Raw genomic sequence first — 23,435 nt, forward strand, 5'->3', positions numbered from 1 at the left:
CATCCACATTACCAATCTTACCACTGACCCAGTACTCTACCTTTCTGTTATTCTTCCCAAAGTAAATCACCTCACATTTAGCTGCATTGAAGTCGATTTGCCACCTCTCAGCCCAATTCTGCAGTTTATCCAAGTCCCCCTGCAACCTATGACATTCTTCCACACTGTCCACTACTCCAGCGACTTTAGTGTCATCTGCAAATTTACTAACACATCCACCTATGCCTGCGTCTAAGTCATTTATGAAAACAACAATCAGCAGTGGCCCCAAAACAGAACCTTGTGGCACATCACTAGTAACCGGATTCTAGGCTGAATATTTTCCATGAACTACCACTCGCTGCCTTCTTTCAGAAAGCCAGTTTCTAATCCAAACTGCTAAATCAACCTTAATCGCATGCCTCTGCATTTTCTCCAACAGCCTACCATGTGGAACCTTCTCAAAGGCCTTACTGAAGTCAATGTATGCCACATCAACTGCCCTAACCTCATCCACATGCTTGGTCACCTTCTCAAAAGATCTCGATGAGGTTTGTCAGATATGACCTGCCCTTGATGAAACCATGCTAAATATCTGCAATCAAAGTGCTGCTTACTAGATGATTATAAATCCTATCTCTCATAATCCTTTCCAAAACTTTTCCTACAACAGACATAAGGCTCACTGGTCTATAATTACCTGGATCATCTCTACTGCCCTTCTTGAATAAGTGTACAACATTTGCAATCCTCCAGTCCTCTGGAACTAAGCCTGTAGCCAATGACGACTCAAAGATCAAAGCCAAATGCTCCAACACCTCCTCCCTAGCTTCCCAGAGAATCCTCAGATAAATCCCAACTGGCCCAGGGAACTTGCCTATTTTCAGGCTTCTGGCCCCAACATTGTGTAGGCATTGGACCTTCAATTGAGCCAGACATCCTGACACAAAATGAGAAATATGATCACATCTCTCTGTAAAGACTATGAGCTCTATTCTATTTTTCTACATTTCTACCACTAGTCTATAAACTTTAAATTTTATCATACTTTAGAAACTTACAAATGCTTCAGACACTCAGATAAAGAGCAGGCATTTATTTCACCACTGTTCTTTCCAGGGGCCTTGATCACTAGTGCATTTTTACTAATCAACTCTTGTGTTCCTCACTGTCCTCTCAGATTGTCTTAATGCAAACCATTACACTGCCTTAACTTCTGTTTATGGATTTATAAATTTCCCTTCACCTAACCCTTCTTTCCACCATAGGTCATAATCTGGGGACATTTATCAACAAACTTAATTTTAACTACAATGTGTTTTTTTTTCAGGAAAATAGAGGAGGCACAGCCAAAAGATGACTACCAATGAACAGTTAATAATTGTTTGGAGTGGAATCTTGAGCTATCACAGCTGAAAATGGCAAAGAATTGTTAGAGAAACCTAGAAAATAGGAGCAGGAGCAGGTCATTCAGCCCTTTTAACCTCCTCCACTATTCAGTCAGACTATGGCTGATCATCCTATTCAGTAACTTGTTCCCACTTTCATTCCTGATGAAGGGCTTATGCCCGAAATGTCGAATTTCCTGTTCCTTGGATGCTGCCTAACCTGCTGTGCTTTAACCAGCAACACATTTTCAGCTGTGATCTCCAGCATCTGCAGACCTCATTTTTTACCCCACTTTCATCCCATACCATTTGAATCCTTTAGTTTGAAGAACTGCATCACTCTCCTTCTCGAAATTATTCAATGTTTTGGCCTCAACTCTTTCCTGTGGCAGAAAATTCTACAGGTTCACCTGTCCTTGAGTGAAGACATTTCTCATCTCGGTCCTAAGTTGCCTAAACCATATCATTAGAAACGGGAAAATGCACTACTATCTGAATTGCAGTCTCCTGTGAGTAGCTCAGATTGTGAACGTGATGGAGGAAAAGACAACAGTCTTGTTTAAAAACATACTTATGCTTTTCGCCTTTCACAAGGCCAGGGATTAAACATCAAAATCCATTCTCATCTGTGTATGCTAATGGGCTGAGTTGCTGATGTGTGGCAATGAGCAGAGGTATATAGCTTACCCTGTGAATACAAGAGTGTTGTGAAAGTCAAACAGCTGCCCATGAGGCTCTATTGCATTGAAGGTAGAAGACTACCTCACTCTGAGTCTGGAAGTCAGACAGCAAAGCCAGTCAAAGTAAACCAGAACAAAATAATTTCAGCTGGCCTGCAAAGTTAAGAATCCTAAAATTAACTACTCAACTATCAACATTACCGGTATCATTCAAAGTAACCACAGCAACTTGTCATGTGTAAATGATCCAGAGACTGAGCTGCTTGCCTTTTAACTCTTCTTTGGACTCATTTTCCAATTCTAATTTGTTGTGTTTAGTAGCAAATGAACTCACCCTCTTGCTAAGTTAAGGGAGCCTGGCTAAAATGGCTGGCTCCTTTTAATATATAAATTCATTTGGTTTGGGAGAACAGTATTCACAAGGACATGTGATCCTTTTTTAAATTGACGTTGTTGCCACCAGCAGAGGGGCAGGTGAATAAAGAATCGTCATCCGACCTGGAACTTTTGCACTTTGACAAACTTCGTCCAGGGACGGGATCATAACACCTCCACATCTTTTTAGTGTAAGGCCCTATCCCCAGCTCTAGGAGTTCAGTTTTGTTTCCACCCCGTGGAGTCACTCAACAAACCAGTTACCACTGTCCACAAAGTTACCAAATAAGGGGTTGCCCTTCCTACCACATGCGGTAACTGTCCAAATCCTAACAATAATGATAACCTCTTCCTTGGAGGACCAAACTCACGGTCGCCACGCCACTACTTTTCAACTCGGAATAACTTGGCTTCCCACTCCCAAGTTCAGATGTTTAAAAGCAGCAAGTTCCAAACTTACCTCAGCAACCACAATTAGCTCAAGCTGAGCAGCAGGAAGTCCATGGAAGGTCACAGGAGTAAACTCCATCTGCTCCGACCGCAGAGCGTGCACGGACTCGGAGCTGAGTTCCCAATCGCTGGGCTTCTCGGGAAATGCAGTCCCTGTGAAGTGGCCGCTTGCATTTTGTGGGAATGAGCAGGCACTCCAAGTCCCAGACTGCCGCTTCCACTGGCCAGCCTGTCAGAAAATGTCAACAAAGTGCCGAGAACCAATAGGAGCAGGCCAGGGGGGCGGGTTCCTGCGAGATGAAGTTTTTCGGGAGTGTGAGAGTTTAGAATTACTGCAGTAAAAAAAATCCCCAGAACTCAACAGCCAACACGGCAATGTAGGGCAAATAGACAAAGGGAAGGAGCGAACCCCTAACACCATCAAATGCCATGAAACCTCCCCTAGGCTTCTTCTCTTCAGCAACCCCAAGCGATGGGACATTTTTCAAGGCGGAAATAATATTTTTTCCTGGGGAAACAGCATTGAAACTATTAAATCTTACCTGGAACAGCCGTAGCTATGTCTGAATCCAGAGCCATCGCGAATACCTTTGGATTTCTCTCCTCTCGATAAAGTGTTTTGGAACTGGAAGAGCGATCAAGGAGCTATCGTGGGAAGCGAAAACTTGTGGATTTTTTTATTCCCCCAAAATAAAATTTCTACTATCACAATAATTTGGCAGGGAGGTTAAAAAAAATCGCCCTTTGCTGGGGCTCTCCAGCAAGCGAACCAGCAGTGGTGCTGTCCAGGGTCCTGTAAACATCACGTTGCTATTACCTATCCCAGGACGCTGAAAGAATCCGGAGCTTGGAAGGGAAGAAGCGAGAGAGAGAGAGAGAGAGCGAACCACAACAAAAAATACACCAAGACTATTGGAGATTCCTAACGACACCTGCATCAACAGCACTTTCTAGCACCGTGTTAGCTTCGAAGATGTACAGTCTAGCAGCTCTCCGCCTCTACCTGTGGGAGACAATCGTATTTTTCAGGTAAGATTTCTTCTTTATAACCATTGCTGTGTTCTCGTTTTGTTTTCACAGTGAGTGGCGGCATGGAAATCAACGCGTTTAATTAAAATGCACACACACACACACACACAGACTGGATTGTGCACCATTTAAGATTTTTAATACACACACATACAAAGATAGATGACGAGGGATGATTGTAAGTTAGCTTTTTTTGAGGAATGTCACCCGTTTCATTAGACCTGCTTTGCCAAATCACCATTAAGTGGCACACGGTAATCTCATTTCGGCTTGACGAGTGTGCAGCTAAAGCCACAATATTAATTGCGCTGCATTGGATTAGACCGCAGTGATCTGTAGCTCACTGAAGCTGCCAGACCAGCGGCGCTCGCTGGGCAACAGCTCCAACTACCGGTCGGGTCGCGGACTGCACCACACGCCGACTGTGTGAAGAAACTACTGACAAGTAACCATCTTAAAGCAAAGATGTCGTGCTGCTTGTTGCAACTGGTCTAACTGTTCAGTTCGGGATAGAACACGCCCCCAAATCTCTGAGCATAGCACGACCCATAACCAGGCACAATGCACGCTGTGACATCAGTTTTAGGGGTGCATATTGGGTTGGGTTTTAATGTTACTAATTTTCACATCTGCTGCTGCAGCGGATTCGCTATCTGGGCTACACCAGGTGCAGATGAAAGTTTCTGCACCACTTGGAAGCTGCACTGACGTGTGCTTCAAGCCATCACTCATCTTACTACCTTTCATATCAGTTCCGTCAAGTTGTGGGGCAAGCGCTGCTAATTGATAGTCTTGACTCATGCGTCTCCGCTCAGTGGTGGACCTAGTTTCATCCCTTGAAGATATCGACTTCAAGGGGCTAACTAGCGCATCAGAGCCGATGCAGCAATAAGGGTGTCAGGCACTGGGGGAAAAGAAAAGGGGGGAGCCATTATACAGATCTATGATTCACATTTCCCCCACCTCCCCCAACCGTGCTCCTTCTGAGGAGGACATTAGGAGGCGAGATAATTGAAATTACTCGCGGGGGTGGGTTAGATTCTTTGAATATTGAGTGTTAATGTTGATGATCCAAGAAATTGCGCACACTGCTGGCGTCTGCACAATCCCGGTTAATTGAATTCTCTCCCCCTTTCAATAGCGCTTCGCATTTAGAGTAGGGATTGGTAGGAGACATTGATCACCCTGACTAATAAAGAGGGCTTCAGGAATACATGTACACGTATAAACGAACATTCCTCACAGGGTTTCGGTTTCATAAGCGATGGTTCGGTTCATACTCCAGATGCACTCTGATTTGGCGCACTCGAGAATTTAAACGTGCTTCTCGGAATAGTGAAGGTTAATTAATACTGGCTGTTGGGAATGGACTGAACTTGGCCCACTACATATCTGCCGTTACAGGCAAAACAAAAGTCGAGTTTTCCTCACATTTATGGTTCAAACTACTGACAACTAGACTTGATAAATATTCTGGTGGTGGAGCGAGGCCGTTCAACATGAGAAAGTGTCCCGATATTGTGATAATCCCGGTAGAACGGCAATTGCTGAAGAGCTGGTGAAATGCCCTCTTCACGTACGGCGGTGATTTTCATCTCTTTTGAGTTGCAGTCGGGGGCGGTTGTGATGTTAAGTCAAGCATTGGCTTCTGTGCTGCAGAGAAACAATTATCATCCGCACAGCAGAGCGGACGTGCTCATTGTAATGGTACACTGACATTAAGATCATGACTTATAAAGAAACCCGTGTTGCTTAACTTCAGACCCCATGTCTTTCATTTATCTCTTCATCATCCGCATTCATTTAACAGGATTGGTTTATTGGCGTTCAGCAAGTATTTTGCCGTTTGACGTGTAACTGTACTGGGGCTAGGCAAAACATTGGAGGCTCCTCACTGACATTGCCTTTCTCTGTGTTCCCTTCGCACAGTTTGGCGGCGTCTAAAGAGGTGCAAGCCGCCAGAGCTGCCAACAAACCCCCGTCACCGTCGGACTTTCTGGACAAATTGATGGGCAGGACATCGGGTTATGATGCAAGGATCAGGCCGAATTTCAAAGGTATTATTTACAAGCGCTGAAAATGTTTGCAGCAATGCAGCCAACATAAATCAGTAGCTGTACACTCCTAACGCTAGCCAATGTCAGCATCCCGCTGCCGAATAGGACACTTTACTCCAATTAGAAACACCTCGAATAATACTTGTGTACTGTCTGGTTGGGGATAGCTATCTTTTATGCCTAGATTTCTTTTTTTTGGACAAGGGTGAACATAAAGTTAAGAGCAAAAAGGATTTAGTGGGCAGCGTATTCAAAAATGAGTGGTGAGTCATGATAGGTTTCATCGACTGAGATTATAATTAAGACAGTTACTGGGTTGTGTTGTCTTCAACAGTATTTGAAAATAGCTCAAGAAATTTCTCTACTGTTCCTAGTATGTTCTGGCGAACATGCTTCTTGCAACATGATTTCTACTGACCTTTTTTTAATGAGCCCAATAAAATCAATTGAAACGACTTTTTGCTGTGATTTTGTCATTGTGATATCTTGTTGAAATGCTTATTTTCATTGGTATTCAACACATCAAAATCGTTTCTCACAGGATTTGATACTTCAGTTTAGCATACATCTGCAAGTCAGTAAATATGGAATATTGAAGTGGATAGTTTATATGTTTCAACAATCTTTCAAGCCCCATAAATAAACATCAAAAAAACCGTTAGTTCTGCTGACCAGTTGATTTTAATCATACCTGATAAAATGCCTTCCCTAGGAAGCATTGGTTATGTTTGTATTGGCAAGCTTATGCTCAGGTGAGGAGGATATTGTGTTCCTCTGAAATGCTGTATCCGAATTGAGGCAAGTGGGAGAATTCCCATTTCTTAGTATGAAATATTCCCAAGCCAGTGATACTTGTGTGCTCTGCTAAACACTATGCCTAATTCTCATGTCAGAACAACTTCAGCACACTGACACCCACAAACCCCATACCAGTGTGTTATTTCTTTGTTTCACAAGCAGTATTCTGAGAGTTGATGCAAGTTCAGTAATATATCAAATGCTAAAGTATGTAAAGTTTTATGTTTTGGATTTGTCTTGCAGGTGCAAAGTTATCCAATGGAAATTGTTTTGTTTTTAATCCATGGCAGGAAATATGTTTCATGCCCTACAATAAGCAAAGCCAAGTCAGGTGAAATTGATATTTACAATTCCAATGATTGTTTTTCCACCCCAATTTGCCTCGTACCAAAATATTCACTGATGTGGTTATAAAGTCCCTATGCATGTAGGCCTTGAAGAACTAATGAAATGCATAAGAAATGCAGTGAGTATTGGCCCTATGATTTTTATTCAATACTAAGTGTAACATAAGAGACTTGTTCATAGATTAGTTACTTGGTTTCAAATGTAGCAACATGACTAGGATGGTGCCTAAAGGGCAGGAATTTACGTATTTATGGTTTGTGGCTCTTTCTTAAAGAGGAAAGACATAAATTCAGCACACAAGTTTCAGGTGGGTTTTGATGGGGTTTTTTTTCATGACATGTGTACTGCATGCAAAGCCAGCATTTTTTGCCCACCCATAATTTCCCTTGAACTGACCAGCTTGCTCAGCCATTTCATGGGGAACAATCAAGTGCCATTCACATTGCTATAGGTGTAGGCCAGATCAGGTAAAGGCAGCAGAGCTCCTTCCCTGAAGAACATCAATGAACCAGCGAGATTTTGAAGAGTATTGTTCTCCATTAAACTAAACTAAATTTTATTTTTAATTCCAGATGTATAATCAAATTCAAATTTCTCCACCTGCTGTGATGCAATTCAAACCCATATCCCTAGAGCAGTAGCTTGGATCACAGAATTACTAGATCAGTGAAAATAGTACTATGCCACTGCCTCCTCAGTTGGAGTCAGTATTTAGATAATTAGTCTTTACATATACTCTTGCAACCACATTCTCCCCCTTCCTTCTCCCACTTCTCCACTTGTCACAATAAAGACCATAATTAAAATGGGAGGTGATTACTTATATATTATATGAAGGCTGCATCATTCAGTATCAATTAGCGAGGTTCCTTTAGTAAGAAAGTCATTCCTTGCAAGCAAACTTAATTAGCCAACATACAAAGATGATCATTAAAAGGTTTAAGCTGTGTAAATATGTACATAATGCAGTCACATCTTGCTCGAAATTCTCTTGTAACATACAGGAACATAGAAAGAATTTTAAAGAAAAAATCTGCATGTCCTTTTAAAAGTACTTCAGCCAAGTAATAGTTAAGCTCAGGAAAAATAATTATACACAGATTGTCCAAATTTTGGAACATGTGTTTTCTACATACACTGGCAATAAGAAGGCATCCTGGATCAGTTATGGTTGGCTAATTTCTCTTTTCTGGAGATGATATAGATTTTGAATTCTTATGTAGAAATATTTTGCTTGCAGTGAGACATTCCAGTCATTTTTCAGTTCTCAGATTTTAATGACAGAGAGAAACACAGGGAAGAAAGGGAAAGTAAAGGTTTTTGCTCCAGGCAAGGTATCTCTTTGATTGCTTGTGTTCAAAGTCCAATAGATTTAGTACACCCACAAACTGGATCATATAAGCTATTCATGATGGTATTGCCCCCTCAGTGACTCCACTCCAGCAACTCTTGTTCTTTGTAATTGAAACATTTTCTTCTTGCTGCAGCCACTTCCCTTTTGCTTTGCAATGTGCTCTTTCCAAAATGTCCAAAGTATAGATATATGTCCAGTCAATGATAGCACATCTTCATAACAATATAACTCACTTAAACTTCGATACTGGGAACACAGCACATAAAAATCAAAGACACATTATTATTGTGAGAGATTAATTACAAAGAAGACTGTACCCATAACATGTTCAAACATATTAGTAAGTTCTAAGTTCAGGTAGTTGGGCAGGTAAATGTCGGTTAAAATTCAATGCAGATAATTGTAAGACATTTTGAAAAGAAGAAATCTACTCTGAAAATATTTAAAATGAGATAGAGATATTCAGAGTCAAAAAATTTAAATGGCACTTGAAGTGGCATTGTAATTGATAATTCTGTAATTGACTATCAATGCCTGTCATGTCAAATTCCCACAAAGGTCCCACTTCAGAGTCATTTTTTGAAGAATTGCTAAAAGGGTAACAATGCCCTATCCACAAGCCTGTGTAACCATGAGGCCAATTAAAAAGCCTACTCTCCCATTAGCATTGGGTACCCCAATGTAGTTGAAATGCAGATTCATGGTGGCAGTCTGAGAAGGGAAGAACCTACGTAACATGCCCTGAACCTGCTATTGCCATCACACCACAACCAAAGCTGCTAACTCTCGAGTTATACAGTTGAACATCCATGATAGCAACTTGGCTGTAAATATTTGTGATATTAATCACTTCGAAAGAACGCTGTCTACCTTCCACCACACCACACCACCACTTCTGCAGCCCCCACTCCCCACTCACACATGCCTACATATAACATTAATAGAGCTCATCTCTGGTCAGGCTGCAAATATGAGAGTGATACAGGACCTTTTATTTCCACATCAATCTCAAGAGCATCATCCTGAAATATATAGAAAACAACCACTCTGTCCACTGATTTGGCTGCTCTACAAAGGTTGCATCAGGTGTCAACATAATGTAGATTGGGACCCAAAACCTTATCTAATCTCAGGATTCTGATGGCAGAACAAAACATTCAAGCCTTGGTGCCGACGTTAGCAATTCTTAGTTTGGTGAACAAAAGTGCTGAAAAGATATTTTTCATAAACAAAATCATAGAATTCAAAAACAAAGAGGTAAAATATCATTAGTTAAGCTGCATGTAGAATAGTGTGCCTGATCATTACAATGGGATTTTCTAAGATGTTATTGAAAGTGAGATGGACACGGATACAACAGTTCTCAGGGGAAAGTTGGATCTATACATAGAGGAAAAATGTTACAATGTTATAGGAAGACAGCAGGTTACCATCTAATTGGATATCACTTGCAAATAGCAGTCACCAGAGCAACGGGATGAATAGCTTCTTTTTTGTGTTAGAGCATTCCTCTAAGTCAATGTGGTTATAATATAATATTAAAATGTTATTATAATAGAATATTCCTATAAATCAATCATTAATGTAAGGAAGCTGCCATTCTGGCCTGCTTTGGTCACTCTGTTGCAGTGTTAAATCTCAGTATGCTCAGAATTAGTCTAGAAAACCAACATAATTAAAGTAAGAATACTAACCTTTTATGGTATTCAAGAACAGACAGTAAATGGTGACTTCCCAGTGTAAATTATAAAAAAATTCAAACAAATGGATCAAGAGGATTGCCGAAATATAGAAGCTTAGAGCATGTTAAAAACACAAATGGATTTTTTAAGATTAAATGTGGAAAGGACAAGAAGGTGCTGAGAAATTTACCATCCCTTTCGAAAGCCTATTTGTATTTTTCCTAACATATTGAAAAACTATATATCGCAGCTCAGTTATAAAAGCTAATAAACATCAGCAGAGTTAACTTAAGGAAAGTTGGCAATATCCAATTAACTTTCCATAATATATTGCACATTAAAAATTAAACATCAAGATTTAAGGTAATATATCATTGATAGTTCTATACGATATATTAGCAATAGGAATGTGATAAATTTAATCATAGCATTTTCTCAGTATGGAGGGAACAACAAGAAAAATGAACATAAGTGGTTGAGCAGAGACTTATTCAAATGATGACAGGCACAGTATTAACAATAATGGGCATGGGGATGGAAGTATTATTTACATATGCTAGGCACAGATATATTCACATTGTCAATGGATATGGAGCATTCAAAAGCCAATAGTGGAGAAAAATAGGATAAGACCAAGGATAGCCAGAATCAAAAAAAGCAAAATTAATAGACCTGCACAGGAAAAGACCAGCAGAAAAAGATGGAGATGTTAATTGTGCCTAACACCAAAGAACCTGAAAGTTCAGCAGCTGGCCCAAAGTCAAATTCTATTCTAAACTTAAAGTTTGCACAATGTGTACATTTTGTAATTTGAATTCAGATTCCATAAACTAAAAATAATTTCAATTGATCTTTCAAATTGCTTACAATGCCAAAATTATGAACATCAATTCCATAACTCTAAACATATCTGACAAATTACCCTGCAATCATGTGAATTTTCATTCATTCCAATATAAATACTCTGGTCTTCCGTCTCTTTTTGATGAGTGTATTACACCAATCCTAACTCACTAGGATTTTAAAGCTTCTTAACCAGCAACAAATTTGCTCAGAAATTCATTTGAATATTGAGGAAATAAGCTAAGTCCAATTAGAACAGTCAATTTTGTTCATAACAGTTTTGTTCGTAGAACAATACATTTACAGTAATGATTGCTATCACTGTGAGCATTATATCTTGCTTTTCCACATCTAATTTCTGCATAATTTTATTTTGTTAATCAATAAGTCTGTGGTCCAAAATATTTTGTTATTCAAATATGGCATCAGTCTAGCCAAACAAGGTGATATGCACTTTTCCAAAGGCAATTTATGGAAATTATTTTTAAAAAATATATGATCCTATGCCAAATTATGCCAACCACATTTGAATATTAATCAACATTTTCAACAATGTTATTTCTGAAGTTTGACCCAGCTTATTCCACATTTCGCTAACCACATCAGGATTGCACAAAATCCCTTTTGGCCTATGTGAATAGTAACATTTCAGTGCAATTCATCAACGTGAATATTACTTAAGAGATGGTCAAAAATAATCACAGGTTTTAAAATTGCTTCAATGAATAAATTGTGCTTCATATAATGTTGAAAGATTAATTGAAAATGTTATTAGACAACTTAGAATAATTTTATTAATAACCATAGCAGATTTGTTGAAAATTTGCTAACTAAATCAATTGAATTTTGTTAAGAATGATAGTGCAAAAATATGATTATGATTGTTAGTTCAATATTTCATTGATTTTGCACTGGGGTAAACATTGCATTGAGTAGTGTGCTTTAATATGTTTTTGCAGATGATTTTGTGCTCTTTGTTTGGTCTCCTTCACACAGAATTACTCAAGCTTTCATAAATGTTTTCTGTGCTTCCATTACCAACATTTCATTTGCTTCTGCTTGAACAGCAACTACAGTACAACTGCAATCAAGAACTCAATGCTGAGAAACATAACTGCAGTCTACCCTTCCAATGCACTACAGGTTGTGCTTCATGTCACATTTCTGAACCAGCATTATTTGAAGGACGAAACGAAACCATATTTGCTATTCTTATACAACCCTCAATTGTTTGGCATAAAGACCAAGAAGAGTTGAGTCAATTGATATCAATAAGGATAATATAACAAATACTATAGTTTATACAGTTGTCAAGCTTCAATTAGGGAAGAGGAGTCAATTGGGTTTATCATTTTTGATCACCCTTCCACAATTCCTGCCAGAAATGTCTTGAATATTGTGTCTGTGGTATTTTCTTGTGCTATGGTCAAATAGATTGCCAACATTCATGAAATAGGCTTGCACAGGAATAATGGTCAATTGTGAAATCATCCAACTGTCATTGAAGAATCCATATTCAGCCTGAGTCAGTGCCTTTAAAAGAGCAGCAGAGTGAATTGAGGAATACTGAGGAATGTGGAACGTGTTGTGGTTTTGCATTGAGTTGTTTACTAAGCCAGTGACACAATTACTTGTGAATCATTTATGTAGAATATAACACTGTGCTATTAGGTGTCAATAATCCTTGTTGCGTTAGATAAAATATAGAGTGCATAGGCCTAAAGTTGAAAATAAGATTGATTTAAGTTCAAAAGAAATTCTTATCGGAGACATTAACATTTTATCACTACTCGAATGAGAGCAATGTTCTTTAGACACTGATTTACACTTTCGGTGTTACCAGCCTCTTTGGAAATATGACCTTTTCTGGCAATAACTTATTCGATTCCTTTTGTCAGTTCCAAAGAAAAAACTGCAACAAAAAACTCAGGATGGCTGAGCCATAAAGCCTGGGACAGACTTCCTATAAAATATGCTGAGCTGGAAATACATTCGACTTGACATGGCTGTTGTTTAAACAGCAGTGAGGCAGAAACAGCTCTCTCTTGTTCCTATGGAAGTGCTTGAAAATCTGACTCTGTCTCTCAATGGATGGTTAATTGCTTGGAAAAGTTAAAATACATGGAATAATCACTGACAATGAGCAGTTTAATAATTCAGTATTTGTACCATATTCTGGAAGTGAAATTTAGCACGTGTTAAGAGAAAAGAAGATTTATTGGTCCATAATATTACAATATGAGACAGCAGCTTTGTGCAATAATTTTATAGTGACTACTTTTTGAAATCATAACAAAGGAGCTTACATTTTGATGCTATAAAATTCTGCTACAAATGAAATTCTCAGAGGATTTAGAATTGTGGTGTTTGGAGTCTGAAGATCAGAAAATTCCAATTATTTGCAATATATTTTGCAGGTAAAGTAAGTGAATGGTTGTTGTCAATTGCTGTAGCATGCATTTTGGGTCTTCAGGATTTATCATTGCAAGTCTCCACTTTCCCAAAGACCTGCACAATGTGAACAAATAATGAAGGGACTCAAATTGCTGCCTTCACTGAACTTGATAGAGAATATTTAACATACTTGATGCTGGGAAATTGCCTTAAATAAATTTGTTTTACTTGTTCCATGTATTGTTCTGTCAACTGTGTCAAGCACTGAATTCCAGGTAACAGCATTTGTTCCTTATTGCTTTTACATAAAACCATTTAAGTTCAAAGCTCAGTTGTCAAACTTTTCATAGCTTGAGGTTTTTGCATCTAACAGCTTATTTTATCCCCTGCTTAGTGCAGAAACAATGGGTAATGCAAGTGGGTTCAGATTGCAATGTTGACGTGAGATATTGTTGAGATACAATATTATTTGCATCGATACATGACATCCTGGTATTTGATTCACATTACCTGAATCATAACACTTAACTTACATTAAAAAAATGACAGCTTTGGAAAGAACATATTTTGAGGAGTAACACATTTGACTTCATTTGGCTAAATTGCTAAAACCTGCAAAGCAAAATATTAACACTTCACTGAACTGAAAACTGTGCTTATTATTTAATCAGCAGTTGTCTTGGAATAAATGAAATAGTCTAGAAGAGCCCCAGGAGCTGTATATGTTTTAGTCTATCTTGACTTAGGGATATCATCAGGTCCTTTGACAGTACCACTTGTATTACCATTCTTGGTGGGTCAGTTATCACACATTCTGTAAATGCAACAAGAAGTTACATTTCTATGGCATTTTTAAAGTTTCTCAAATCACTTTTTAGGAACATTTTCTGTTGCAGAAAGATGCAAGGCTATGAAAGATTTAATAGTGTGGAGTGCCTTCAGTACCAGTCAGTGTGATGATATCAAATGGCCATGGTGGTAGAACAGCTTAGGATTCCATAATAAGACATACCACCCAGGTGCTCCACATCTTTGTAACAATACTCGATTGGCATTCAACATTCAATGTTCAACGTTCAGTTCGTTCACTGCAGTAATAGCATTGTGTATTATCTGCAAAATACACTGCAATGACTCACCCAAACTTCTCAAACAGTACCTTCCAAACATACAACCTCTACCGTTTAGAAGGACAATGGCAACCAATGGATGGGAGCACCACAACCTGCAAGCTCTCCTTCAAGATGCGCATCATCCTGACTTGGAACTATATCATCACTATTTCACCTTCATGGGTCAATATTCTGGAACTCCCTTTCTAAAGACAATGTGTACCTACACCACAAAGACTGCAGCAGCTGAAAACAGCAGCCTACCATCATCTTCTCCAGGGCAATTACTGAAGACCAACAAATGCTAAATAAGCCAATGCTGCCCATTTTCTATTACTGAATTACCATGTCAGTGCAACTTCTTACTCAGTTGCTAAGATGCAATATGTTGTACCTTATTTAATAGCAGAATGTCTTCTTATTAGAGTAGTAAGTGGATTTCCTTCACAGCACCAGACCAAACAGGCCCTGTAGATTTCTACCGTTAAAAAGGATGATGACAGCCAACCTAACATATGGTGAGCAATGCAGCAGACTGCCTTATACAGCATGGTAAACAGCGGTGCAGATCCCATTTAGGTGCCTCATACAACTTGCAGGCTGTGTTGATGGTCAGAATATTTCTTTAGACACAGCTTTAAGAATCCAGCTCATGCAGATGGTCAGCAGCAGGAAGAGTTGAGCTTTCAAAGACCTTACAGAGTAAAACCTTCATTAGGGTAGAAGGTTCTGCATCATCTCATGAATCAAGTTGAGAAACAACTTGCAGAGATGATAGATTGGATGTAATTTCTGAGTTATGAAATGAACTGAGTAGTCTTTGGGAATGATTGCAGTCCCCAAACATAAAGGATACATCTGAATTTGTGCCAACCTCACACAGTTCACCAAGGTGGTGGTGTGAGAAATCCATCCCAAGCCTATGACTGAGGAGAGTTTGTTTAACATTTCCAAAAGTTATGTTTTCCCAAAAGCTAATGCTAACAGTGGATTCTGACAGGTGTGATTAAGATGAGAAAACAGCACTGTTTCTTATATGGGAGTTTTTTGGTTCAAGCATTTCAGATCGCTTCTCATGCAAAGTTTTTCAGTAGATCATACCCAACATTTTACAAGGTTTTCAATGAATCATATACCACATGGATATCACAATGATATACAGAGAAACTGACCATGCTCAGAAAGAGCGTGCAGCCTTCAGAACTGTACAGGCAGGAAAGCTTACCCTTAATGACGTCTGTGAATTCTAACAATAACCTGTTCATTTTTTGGGACATTTACCAACAGTCATTGCATAAGGACAGAGCCATAGAAAATTTTAAAGAGTTTTCCATTTCAAAGTCCATTCATGACTTATAAAGATTTTTAGGGGTATTAAACTGATTGGCAAAATTTTTGCCTCACTTGGTATCTAACACAAACCTTTTCAGGCTGAAGAAGATGCAAGTTATGATGTTGAAACTTGTATCAGGAGAATGTTTCTTGGAGGATCAATGTCCTAGCCTACTGTAATCCATCCTTTCCAAGCACCATAACTGTTGGCTTCATCTACAGGCTTAGGAACCATTCTCTTCCAAGAACAATCATATGAATGTAATAAACCACTCTTCTGTGCATAACAGAAACTGTAAGACACGCAAAAACAAGGCATGGCATGATTGGGAAAGAGGCTATTGTTTACATGGAGTTTTAAGAGATTTACAGAATATATCTTTGGTGGTGATAGAGACAATCAATGAATCCCTGGTCTCACTAATGAATGGGAAAGTGTTGGCAAGAATGTGGCTTTGAAAGCAAAGCTTTTGACCCACTTATGAGTGGACTTTCACTGGAAATGAATATTCCAGAAAGGATAGTGTTGAGAAAAGGTTGAAACTTTGTTTTCATGCTTGTGTTAAGATTTTTCTAAGTATCTTCTGTCTCAGCTTGTTTCTTGTGTAATTAACTTGTGTTCTATTGCTAAAGAATATCAGTAGCCTCGTTTGAATATATATCAGTGAATAAGTACCTCATTAGTTGAGTGCAAAAATTAAATATCTTTGGGCTCTGATTTGTGCAGTGTTCCATCAACTGGGAATCATTAAAAATGCATCAGTCAATTTGCAGCCAGTTTTTGATTTAAACATGTAACACACTATCAAGATATCCAGAATTGAATGAGGAAGCCAAGCATGATCTCCAGATAGTTAAGCCAATTCTCAAGAAAAATGCTGATTCTGTACAGCTTTGCCAAATTACTGTTCCACCACTCTCCAATATGTTGTGGTTCTGTTCACCGAGCTGGGAATTTGTGTTGCAGACATTTCGTCCCCTGTCTAGGTGACATCCTCAGTGCTTGGGAGCCTCCTGTGAAGCGCTTCTGTGATCTTTCCTCCGGCATTTGTAGTGGTTTGAATCTGCCGCTTCCGGTTGTCAGTTCCAGCTGTCCGTTGCAGTAGCCGGTATTTTGGGTCCAGGTCGATGTTCTGATTGATTGAATCTGTGGATGAGTGCCATGCCTCTAGGAATTCCCTGGCTGTTCTCTGTTTGGCTTGTCCTATAATAGTAGTGTTGTCCCAGTCAAACTCATGTTGCTTGTCATCTGCATGTGTGGCTACTAAGGATAGCTGGTTGTGTCGTTTCGTGGCTAGTTGGTGTTCATTGATGCGGACTGTTAGCTGCCTTCCTGTTTGTCCTATGTAGTGTTTTGTGCAGTCCTTGCATGGGATTTTCTATACTACGTTGGTTTTGCTCATGCTGGGTATCGGATTCTTTGTTCTGGTGAATTGTTGACAACGGAACGAGGACATGTCACAACCCAAAGGACTAGCCACACTACCGTACATCAAGAGCATTTCCGAAACGACAGCCAGACTACTATGACCACTAGGACTCATAACAGCACACAAACCAACAGCCACTCTCAGACAACAACTCACCAGAACGAAGGACCCGATACCCAGCATGAGCAAAACCAATGTAGTGTACAAAATCCCATGCAAGGACTGCACAAAACACTACATAGTACAAACAGGAAGACAGCTAATGATCTGCATCCATGAACACCAACTAGCCACGAAATGACACAACCAGCTATCCTTAGTCCACACATGCAGATGACAAGCAACATGAGTTCGACTGGGACAATACTACTATTATAGGACAAGCCAAACAGAGAACAGTCAGGGAATTCCTAGAGGCATGGCACTCATCCACAGATTCAATCAATCAGCACATCGACCTGAACCCAATATACCGGCCACTGCAACGGACAGCTGGAACTGACAACCGGAAGCGGCAGATTCAAACCACTACAAATGCCCGAGGAAAGATCACAGAAGCGCTTCACAGGAGGCTCCCAAGCATTGAGGATGCACCTAGACAGGGGATGAAACATCTGCAACACAAATTCCCAGCTCGACGAACAGAACCACAACAACGAGCACCCGAGCTACAAATCTTTTCACAAACTTTGAACTCTCCAATATAGTCTATCACCAACAAAGTTGATGATGGGAAGAATACTGACCTTTCAGCTTCCCATCCTACTGAAGATGTTGACCCCTCATTTATACTCATGGAATCATCAAGATGTATATAAAGTCCAATCATGTATCACAGGACGCATATAATAATAATAAGTATAGCACATGAAATAGTTGACACATTTGGGCTGAGAGGAACAGATGTGGATCGAGGACATTAACAACAAAGGTACACTTATTCAAAGAGCTGCAGACCATCAGAACTCCTAAATTGTTCACACAACAGAAGAATTTGTACAATGAAACCACAGGAACCTCATTCTATTGTGGATTGATTGTCCACACCCCTGCTTGACTGGGATAAATCCCAATGAAGAACACAAAAAAAGGGGATATTCAGCCATCTCAACATCATAAAAAGAATCAAAGTCAACAGTCTTCAACCCATAAACCTACCATTCTTCCAAGTCTGAAGAGAATATATTCCAAGAGAGCAGAGAAATCTCCAGCCTATTTGAATTTATGCAGCCAGGTATTTGGAGAGTAAAGGAGTGGCAGTGAATGTAATCATTTTTAAAGATTTTTACAATTAATGGGCTGAAGAAGCTTGTGGAGATTTTAAAGGCCTGAAGATTAGGAAGTGCCTTGAACACTATCCACAACAATGTCAGCTGGACTTGGTGGATAAATAGGTTAGAATCTCGTTTCAGTAAGATCTATCATCCAGGTCTCCTCATATTCTCTATAGTGATGACTATCATTTTGACATAACGTGTATATTGTTGATAAATGCAATAGACTTATTTACACTTGCCAAGAAGCTTTTCTTGTTAGACTAGAGACAAAAAAAAACTGCAGATGCTGGAATCCAATATAGATAAGCAGGAGACTGGAAGAACACAGCAAGCCAGGCAGCATCAGGAGGTGGAGAAGTTAACGTTAAGAAGGGTCACACCTAAAACATTGACTTCTCCATCTCCTGAGCTGCCTGATCTCTTGTTAGACTAGCAAGTGTTTTACCTCCACCAAGTAGACCCATACAATAAAAGGGGATGGAGCAGCATCTCTAATGGTGAACTGAAATGCTGACAGCTTTGTATAGCTCAGTGTTCATCAAGAAGGATTGTTCATAGAACAGGGGAATTCAGCGCTTTGTGTCTGTATTAGCTCACTGCAAGAGCACCTCTCAATATCCATCCTTTCCTCACACTCTTGATTCTTTTGTCCATTCAGCTTATTTCTTTCAGAAGCCATGATTGAACCTGCCTCTGCCATGGTCTTGGGCAATGCATTCCAGCTTAACCATATGAGAGAAAAGGTATTTTCCTCCTACTTTGATTTGTTCCATTCACCTTTAACTGAGCCCTCGATTTCATGACCCATTCACCAAAAGCTTGATCAAAGATAAGCTTAAGAAGAGAATTCCTGAGCAGGGAGACCAAACAGTTGAATGCACAACTACCAGAGATGCAACAATTAAAATTGGGGATGCAGAGACCAGAATTAGAGGAGCTCAGAGATTGCAAAGGCTCGTCAGGCAGGAGGAGGTTACAGTTAAGCGAGTTGAGGAATTAACAGACAAGATTAATGTAGGTCACCAAGCACAGAGGCGATGAGGGAATAAGATTTTGTGTAATTTAAGAAATAAGCAACAGAATTTTGGACCAGCTTTATGTAGTTTTACAAATTGGAGGATGGCAAGGAGAGCTTTGATAGAGTCTAGAGATAACAAAGACGTGGTTGAAAGTTTCAGCATTTATTAGGCTAAGGCAGGGACTGAATCTGATGATACTGAAGACAAAGTAGGTGATGTTGAACATAATGTGGATATGTGGTTTAAATCGCGTCTTGGGTGAAATGTGACACCAAGGTTCCAATGGTTTGGTTCAGCTTTAACTAATTGTCAGAGAGTGGGTTTGAGTTGGTGGATAATCAATAAACCTTGAAGTGGGAAACAAAGGCAATGGCCCAATGTTTCCCAATAAAGAGCATAAATATATTAATATTAAATAAAAATGGAAAGAAATGTGGAAGCTGTAAATCAGAAACAAATACAGAAATTGCTGGAAAAGCTGAGCAGGTCTGGCAGCATTTGTGAAGAGAAACCAGAATTAATGTTTCAAATCCGGTGACGCTTCATCAGAACTGAATTCAAACCAACTCTGATATGTGTGGTGATGATGAGTGATAACCAAGTTGTCAAACTGGTGCATCAGAAAACAATGCATATGCCTCCAGACAGGTACACGATTACCAAATCATGATGAGTTGTCAAACCACCAGAGTGTTAGAGTGACATTTGTAACGTTAATTTAATAGACACTGTTCTTACCTATTTGAAACATATACTTATGTAATCCATTCATGCCTGTTTGGGACAAGTTTTTATCTTTGGAAAAGGGGAAATGTTGTGTTTATTTCCTAGTCAGTATGTTAAGAGGCATGCTCATAATATCACTGCATCGTAGCACGAGGGAATAAAGACCTTGTGCCCTATCTTACTGCAGATCAATCAAAACATGACACTCTACTGGCAGCTTGCTTCCCCGTTGTAAACTAATGTAACCCCAAATAGTTAAGTACCTGAGGAATGCAATATTTGTAGATAATAGTCATGATTTGGAGATGCCGGTGTTGGTCTGGGGTGTACAAAGTTAAAAATCACATAACACCAGGTTATAGTCCAACAGGTTTAATTAGAAGCACACTAGCTTAGTGTGTTTCCAATTAAACCTGTTGGACTATAACCTGGTGTTGTGTGATTTTTAACTTTGTAGATAATAGTTAGTTGTAGTCTTTTGGACTTTCAGTATTTTGGTATCTATTCTCAGTTTCTTATGTATGGGAGATAATATAAGCATTGCTGCATCAACCTTTGGAGCCAGGTTCACACTAATTCTTTTTGTGTTAAAATAGTAAATTTGCCTTGGGCACAAGGCCATTGTAGTAAGAGATGCAGTGATATTTTTGCTTTCTTTTGCATGAATGCCACCACTTTTAAAAGATTTCCCAATAAAGTGAAGTTGATATACTGGAGTGAAATTGGCAATAAAACTTCAGTGTAACTATATTGTGGCAGAGCGTACAGCTTTCCAGTATCCAGTACCAACATTTCAATTTACATGTAATCTTTCATTTGTTTAATGCAACTAATTGATTGAAAAAGATTCTGAAGTCAAACATTATAATATATTGATCTTGCTGATATGGACATAATAATATGCATCTGATGCTTAATTTTCAACATCAAGAGCTTTACTTCTGGAACCAAGTTTGACATCAACTACTTTTGACTGGTTTCCTTTGCCACCTGAATCTGTTTCTGATTAGATTGCATACTGGAGCTTCACATATACTTCAACTCTTGTAATTCTATAGATCAACCTTACACTGTGATTTCACACTCATTTTTGATAGAAGAAAATTTTTAAACTAAGACAAATGATTTTGAAGGATAAAAGATAAATGTAGATTCTGGCTATACGATATCCTTTTCAGCAAGAAAATATACATTCCAGTCGACACTCCGGATCCAAGACAATGTGTATTTATGGCTGGACTTGCATTAGGAGTTGGCTTTAACACTTCAGCTCAGAGAAATATCCTTAGGATTTTAGTCACCTTGTAGGATCAAGCAGAGATATGGGATGATTTGCTAAGAAATGTGTCAGAGTACCAAATAGCTGACAGAGTGACTGGTGAACTGAAATGTGCTATGCTGTACCAACTCCCAGTGAATCATATTTTATGCTTGATATATAACTCAGCCCCATCTTTAGGAAGATTTTTAAAAGCTTTAAAACTTTATTTAAGTCACAATCTTTGGTAAATCAAATGTATTTACGGAAAGCAATTAGTCTATCTCTTGTATTCACCAGAGTTCTAATTAGTTGTTAACTGAATAGTTTAAACAGAAACTAGCATTAACGTTACAACTTATGCAGTGAATGGTGCTACTTCAATCGTGTTGCTAACAAGGTGTTAACAAAGTCAAAAGACAAACGTGGAAAACCATTTGGGCTCCCTTTCCTGAAGCCATCTGGAAAGATTCATCACAATGCTGTCAGCATGTGGTAACTAAGTCATTATTCTCAAACAATTACCATATTTCAACTTCACTATGCTATCCAGTCATCCACGCTAAATTTAACCATTGATGTGGCATCAGTCTTATGTTGTGTAACAGTACAGAAGCAGTACAGAAAGGGAATTGATTATTTATTTAAAATGTCTGCACAATATATAGTTGTTTTTAAGAATGTTTGAAAATGAGTTTTAAAATTTTGCATAATTTTAAATGATCAATTTGTAATGTCTAAGACTTAAGAATCATAACTGACTCAATTTCATTGTAAATCCAATTGTTTTAACTAGCAAAAAGATTACAAATTAAATAAATACATGTAATTTAGAAAAGATACAATTACCCTCTCAGTAGTCAGTCTAGCTTGACTGTCTAAATAAACTGTAGCTTGATTGAGTCTAATCTAAATAGGATCAATTTGCATTCAGCAGGACCTTTCTTGATGGTCTCATTTCTGACAGTACCATGCCAATGTGTGTTCTTAGCTTCATTTGAGTCTTTGAACATATAGCAATTGTCCTCTTGTCAATCCATCTGTAACCCTTTCATTGGCTTCTGGGGTATGTGATTAGTTTCTGATGGGTCTATATCAAGCTTAACATAGTCCATAATATCATGCACAGCTGGTTTCTCAGCATGTTCCTTCTGAAAGTAGTTGTTTAGCCACATGATATCTGGTGCACTTGCCTATTGAATGCTACCAAACTCAACTATCTCACAGTTATGCAACCATTCCTTAGTTATGAGCTGTTATCTGTATCAAAAATATCAATTTCAGAAAATACAACCACAACAGTTATTTTGGAAAGATAGTTTTGCAGAGCATACCTTTGACAACTGTAGCAGATTCAGCGTATTCACACCACCCCATTTCCAATCTATATATAAACATATCTTTACAAATTAATTTATCTTGGAAAAGGACATATATTGAAGAATGGTCTAGTGACTTTTGACAAGGAGCAGTACCAATGTGAGGAAGTGAACACATTAAATTGGAGTCAAACATAAAGGAGAGCTGCAGATACAATGGAAAGCTATGGGCAGAAAGTGATCAGTCCATGGATGTAGACACATGGGGAAATAAGACAGAGCCTGAAAGAGCAGCTGAGTTGAAGCATGATATCTAAATATAAGAAAATTAGTATTCTGTTCAGCAGTCGGAAGAACAATAGACATCTGGAAGCCACAAGGGAGTGAGTAAGGTAAAGGGAACTAAGTTCTAAAAAGGTGATGTCAATTATTCAAGCATGGAAAGAGCTGAAGATTTGTGTCAGGAGTGGCCAGACTATGAATAGGGTGTTATTCATTGATTAATTGAAAAATAACTTTAGGATTGCACACCATCAGGAGTGCCATGACCTGGATACAGCTCCTGACCTAACCTGCGTGAACTCC

General features: G+C 38.9%; 1 protein-coding gene across 1 annotated transcript in view; it reads left to right on the forward strand.

Annotated features, from left to right (window-relative positions):
- The first annotated feature begins 3,845 nt into the window (after positions 1–3,845).
- glra1 (glycine receptor, alpha 1) overlaps positions 3,846–23,435 on the forward strand; it is a 157,522-nt gene continuing 137,932 nt past the window's right edge. The window contains exons 1-2 of the mRNA XM_060836892.1: positions 3,846–3,901; positions 5,831–5,958. Of these exons, the coding sequence (XP_060692875.1) occupies positions 3,846–3,901; positions 5,831–5,958 (184 nt within the window). The remainder of the gene's footprint in view (positions 3,902–5,830; positions 5,959–23,435) is intronic.

Source organism: Hemiscyllium ocellatum, chromosome 16, assembly GCF_020745735.1.
Source record: "Hemiscyllium ocellatum isolate sHemOce1 chromosome 16, sHemOce1.pat.X.cur, whole genome shotgun sequence".
Taxonomy (NCBI): domain Eukaryota; kingdom Metazoa; phylum Chordata; class Chondrichthyes; order Orectolobiformes; family Hemiscylliidae; genus Hemiscyllium; species Hemiscyllium ocellatum.